This window comes from Macaca mulatta, chromosome 9 (assembly GCF_049350105.2).
Source record: "Macaca mulatta isolate MMU2019108-1 chromosome 9, T2T-MMU8v2.0, whole genome shotgun sequence".
Lineage (NCBI taxonomy): Eukaryota > Metazoa > Chordata > Mammalia > Primates > Cercopithecidae > Macaca > Macaca mulatta.
The window spans coordinates 109,362,669-109,368,133 of NC_133414.1; the positions used below are offsets into that span (position 1 = coordinate 109,362,669).

At 56.5% G+C, this 5,465-nt stretch overlaps 1 protein-coding gene across 1 annotated transcript; it reads left to right on the forward strand.

Moving 5' to 3' along the window:
* Nucleotides 1–1,341: 1,341 nt before the first annotated feature.
* FRAT1 (FRAT regulator of WNT signaling pathway 1) lies at nucleotides 1,342–3,967 on the forward strand. The gene has a single exon (XM_015147857.3). It carries the CDS (start codon nucleotides 1,578–1,580, stop codon nucleotides 2,415–2,417), a length of 840 nt encoding a protein of 279 aa, XP_015003343.3. The 5' UTR covers nucleotides 1,342–1,577; the 3' UTR covers nucleotides 2,418–3,967.
* Nucleotides 3,968–5,465: the final 1,498 nt, after the last annotated feature.

Sequence of the window (5,465 nt, forward strand, 5' to 3'; positions counted from 1 at the left end):
CCTGTGTGAATGTACAATAGGTTGTTTGTCTATTCACCTGTTGATGAACACTTGGGCCATTTCACTTTTGGCTTTTATGAATAAAACTCCTTTGATGTGAGCCAACATCGTGCCACTGCACTCCAGCCTGGGTGAAAGAAGGAGATCTGTCTCAATTAAAAAAAAAAAAAAAAAAAAAAAAAAAAAAGGCAGGGTGCAGTGGCTCACGCCTGTAATCCCAGCACTTTGGGAGGCCGAGGCAGGTGGATCACCTGAGGTCGGGAGTTTGGGACCAGCCTGACCAACATGGAGAAACCTCATTTCTACTAAAAATACAAAATTAGCCGGGCATGGTGATACATGCCGGTAATCCAGCTACTCAGGAGGCTGAGGCAGGAGACTTGCTTGAACCCAGGAGGTGGAGGTTGTGGCAACAAGAGCGAAACTCTGTCTCAAAAAAAAAAAAAAAACGACTAGCAACTAGCAACCTAGGCCGGGCACAGTGGCTCACGTCTGTAATCCCAGCACTTTGGGAGGCTGAGGCAGGTGGATCACCTGAGGTCAGGAGTTCGAGACCAGCCTGGCCAACATGGTGAAACCCCGTCTCTACTAAAAATACAAAAATTAGCCGGCGTGGTGGTGGGCGCCTGTAATTCCAGCTACTCGGGAGGCTGAGGCAGGAGATTTGCTTGAACCCAGGAGGCGGAGGTTGTAGTGAGTGGAGATGAAACCACTGCACTCCAGCCTGGGCGACAGAGCGAGACTCCCTCTCAAAAACAAACAAACAAAAAAGACTAGCAACCTCCTCCTCTCCAGCAATGCCAACCCCATCCAGGCCCCCATCCGCCCAGGATCTCGATCAAGAAACATTAATCCGTGGCCTTTCTTTGCCATTTCCAACTCTGCCACCTCCATCGCACGACAAGGTCCCCTTCTTCCTTCCCATTCCCGTCAGTTTCCCTAATCTCCGTACAAATCCCTAGCCTGACTCCCTTTCCTTTCCATCCTCACCAGACACCCGCATGCCGGACCTCAAAAGCGCAAACGCTAAAACCCGGTTGAGTTGACGCACGGAGAGAAGGGGTGTGTGGGTCGGTGTGTGTGTGTTACTGTGTGTGTGTGCTTGTGTGTGGAAGAAACCAACAAGGTCCACGCTGGTGTCCATTTCTGGAAATGCCAACCGCGCCCGACTGCGGGAGCCAGGATCAGGTCCCCAGGGCGCCCTTGCAGACAGCACCCTGAGCGAAGGAGCTCAGAAGGCAGTCCGGCTTCACCCAGACCCCCAGTCCCGCAGAAGCCCCGTCCCCCAGCGGCACAGCACCCCCTCCCCGGCGCGGTGGTAGGGCCCAGCGCGACGTCACCCATTGTTTACAAATCAAGCCGAGCCGGCAGGATTCCGGCTCCCGCGGCTGCAGGCGCGCGGCTGGAGTGACTGGCGGGCTCCGGCTTCCGCGTCCGCCACGGCCCCTGCCCCGGCCCCGGCCACGGCCCCGGCATCGTCTTCAGCTCCGCGCCCGCTCCGCCGCGGCCCACCGCACCCGCCGGCAGTCGAGCCCCCAGCGACGCCCGCACAGCTCCGGGTGCCCGGACAGGGGGCCATGCCTTGCCGGAGGGAGGAGGAAGAGGAAGCTGGCGAGGAGGCGGAGGGGGAGGAAGAGGAGGAGGACAGCTTCCTCCTGCTGCAGCAGTCGGTGGCGCTGGGCAGCTCGGGCGAGGTGGACCGGCTGGTGGCCCAGATCGGCGAGACGCTGCAGCTGGACGCGGCGCAGGACAGCCCGGCCTCGCCGTGCGCACCCCCGGGGGCGCCGCTGCGGGCCCCGGGACCCCTGGCTGCGGCGGTGCCGGCGGACAAGGCCAGGCCCCCTGCGGTGCCGCTGCTGCTGCCTCCCGCGTCGGCTGAGACTGTGGGCCCGGCGCCCCCTGGGGTCCTGCGCTGCGCCCTGGGGGACCGCGGCCGCGTGCGGGGCCGCGCTGCGCCCTACTGCGTGGCGGAGCTCGCCACAGGCCCCAGCGCGCTGTGCCCACTGCCCCCTCAGGCCGACTTCGATGGGCCTCCGGGTGCTGGCAAGCAGGGCGTCCCGCAGCCGCTGTCGGGTCCGTGCCGGCGAGGATGGCTCCGGGGCGCCGCCGCCTCCCGCCGCCTGCAGCAGCGACGCGGGTCCCAACCAGAAACCCGCACAGGCGACGACGACCCGCACCGGCTCCTGCAGCAGCTAGTGCTCTCTGGAAACCTCATCAAGGAGGCCGTGCGAAGGCTTCATTCGCGACGGCTGCAGTTACGTGCAAAGCTTCCCCAACGCCCGCTCCTGGGACCTCTGTCGGCCCCGGTGCATGAACCCCCTTCACCTCGCAGCCCTCGCGCGGCCTGCAGTGACCCTGGCGCCTCCGGGAGGGCGCAGCTCAGAACTGGCGACGGCGTTCTTATCCCTGGCAGCTAACACGCCCGGGGTGCCCACAGCGCCAGCCTCAGACTAGAGGGCAAGGGGTTCCCCTGAGGGCTGCAATTCTGCTCAGGCTGGTGGAGAACTCTGGCTTTTGGAAGTGGGAGAAAAAAGCTAAAGACGAGGAACAGAAAAATCGCGAATGTTTCGCGGGTAACTGGGGTTGAGGGCCAAAATATTTGAAATGCAGAACTCGGCCCTATTTAAGGCGGATTTTACAGAGCGCACCCCAAGCTTACAAGTTAGTAGGATTCCTTATTTGGAGTGACCCGACCCAGCCGCGAAGCGTGCAGTTCCGCGCAGCCTCTCAGTGCCCTCCAGCCCCGCGACCATGTGGCCACAATCCACGCTTCTCCGGATCGCGGCGCGCCGGAACTACTGAGGATGATGCCAGTTACTTGCTTTACCTTTTCAGGGCTGGCTCCTGATCCACTTTGGGGGAGGGGAACATGAGTAGATAATTTCAGGGTGCACCCCAATCTGCCAGACTTGAATATTTTCAACACTTAAAAAAACCATCTTGTGTCTTTGGAGGTGCTGCTTAATATCAAACACGCGGTGCCATGAAGGGACCCTTTGAGGGTTGAATAGGAGTTAACCCCTGCGCTCTCTTTGCAACTGTCTGCCTTTCTCAGAGTGGTGGGGGAAAGGCTGTACGACACGGGTGGGGACAGGAGATGGGGGCGGGGGGTATTGAATGGTGATGGAAGGGTAGAGAGGCGCGGAGTGAACCCCACGCGCTCTCTAAAGTGTATTTTCACAGCCGGCCTGCCTCTCCTCGGGTTCAAGGTCACTGTTTCCTGGGCACGCACTGGGTTGCGGGACGGAGTAGCCGGATTCTGCCCGTGCTCGGAGAAGAGCGCAGTGTTTTTTGCAAGTGCTGGAGTCTCCTGAGGACACGCGCGCCGCCGCCACCGCGGGTGTGGGAAAGCGCGGACGTGCTGGGCGTCTGCTTCCCTAGGCGACCACCGCCCCTGGCCGCGCTCCGGGCTTTCACGGAAACTCCCGAGACGGAGCCCCGGGTTCCTCCTCTCCCACTTGGCTCTGCTGTCCTACTCAAGCGGGTGGCTCTGGGATCCTGGGGGCCTGGGTTGGGGGCTAGGGAGACGCCATGTGATGGGCACTCCAGGGACACACAGCCTAGCACAGCAGCTTATAATGGGCTCTCTGGGGCCATTTGCAATAACAGCTGCAATTCCCTGGATAGCGGAGTTGATTTCCTCCCTCTGCCCCTCCCCCAGCCATGCCAGCTGGCCTTTGTAAGTGCAGGAAACCGAGTAGAAAATGTGACCCTCCAAATGGAGAAGCTGCAGGCTTTGCCATTGTGAACCATGGTGAAGTGCTTGGAACATACTGTTCACTCACTCTAAAGGCGCTGAGACTGTGCTGTTGTTCTCGTTTTTATAGTCAATGGCTTGTTCATCATCCAGATGTGGCTACTGACATATCTACACTTCGCACCGGAGTGTCTGGAATTGTGGCTATCCTGATTATAGGATTTTAACTTAACTGAAATGCCTGCTTTGAATAAATGTGTTGGGTTTTTTGTTTGGTTTTATTTTATACTTGCCATCGGTGAAAAAGATGTACAGAACACATTTCTCTGATCTCCATAAACATGAAAACACTTGAAATCCCTGTCAGCCTGGCTTGCGGATGGTAATTAGAGCGCCTTTGTGTCTGAGCAGCTCACTAGCTAGACAAGGTCTCCGCAGCTGGGTGTGTATTGGAGCTGGCATGAAATTAAATGAAAGTGAGGTCAGGTTTTGGACCAATCCCATTCGTTAAAACCTCAGAGCCTTTTGGATTACTAGTCAGTGATGGAGATGTGTTATAAAGCTGCCTCTATTAGCAAAGGACATCAGATCAGCCAGTCACTGCAGACTGGGAGGCTTATCTTTTTTTTCTTCTTCTTTTCTTTATACTATAGCCATTAAGTGCACTTGTTCCACAAGGTGGGCCTTAAGGCTGGGGCAGCTCTTGATTAGGGGGCTGCTCACAACATGTGAGCCTGGTGGTAGGAAAGCTGGGTGGAAACTTACAAAAGATTCCTCTCTTTGCCCCTGGCACATTTACACCATTCTGTCCCTAAGCAGTGACATAAAAGCCCATGTCTATCCTTATAGTTCTGACTTACTTCAGTCTGTTCCCTCATGGAAGGAGCTAATTTCCTCCCTCTGAGGAAAGAGTACCCAGATTTTAAGTCCACTTCTAAAGTGGGAAGGGAACCTTGGACAAGTTGCTCTACCTCTGGGGCTTCAGTTTCCTCATCCATACAACCGGGATAATGAACTAAAAGGTAGGCCAGGCCCGATAGCTGACACCTGTAATCCTAGTAGCACTTTGGGAGGCTAAAGTTGAGGACTGCTGGAGCGCAGAAGTTCAAGACCAGCCAAGGCAACATAGTGAGACCTCATCTCTCCAAAAATAAATAAATAAATGGCCGGGCACAGTGGTTCACACCTGTAATCCCAGCACTTTGGGAGGCCAAGGAAGGTGGATCACGAGGTCAGGAGTTCAAGACCAGCCTGACCAACATGGTGAAACCCTGTCTCTACTAAAAATACAAAAATTAACTGGGCATGGTGGTGCACGCCTGTAATCCCAGCTACTCAGGAGGCTGAGGCAGGAGAATCGCTTGAACCTGGGAGGTGGAGGTTGCAGTGAGCCAAGATCACACCATTGCACTCCAGCCTGGGAGAAGCTCTGTCTCAAAAAAAATAAATAAATAAAGGCCGGGCGCGGTGGCTCAAGCCTCTAATCCCAGCACTTTGGGAGGCCGAGACCGGGCGGATCACGAGGTCAGGAGATCAAGACCATCCTGGCTAACACGGTGAAACCCCATCTCTACTAAAAAATACAAAAAAAAAAACTAGCCAGGGGAGGTGGCGGGCGCCTGTAGTCCCAGCTAATTGGGAGGCTGAGGCAGGAGAATGGCGTAAACCCGGGAGGTGGAGCTGAGATCCAGTCACTGCACTCCAGCCTTGGCGACAGAGCGAGACTCCGTCTGGAAAAAATAAAATAAATAAATAAATAAATGAGGCA

Excerpts from the sequence above, each read along its gene's own strand:
- FRAT1 (XM_015147857.3), top strand. The coding sequence starts at position 1,578 with ATGCCTTGCCGGAGGGAGGAGGAAGAGGAAGCTGGCGAGGAGGCGGAG.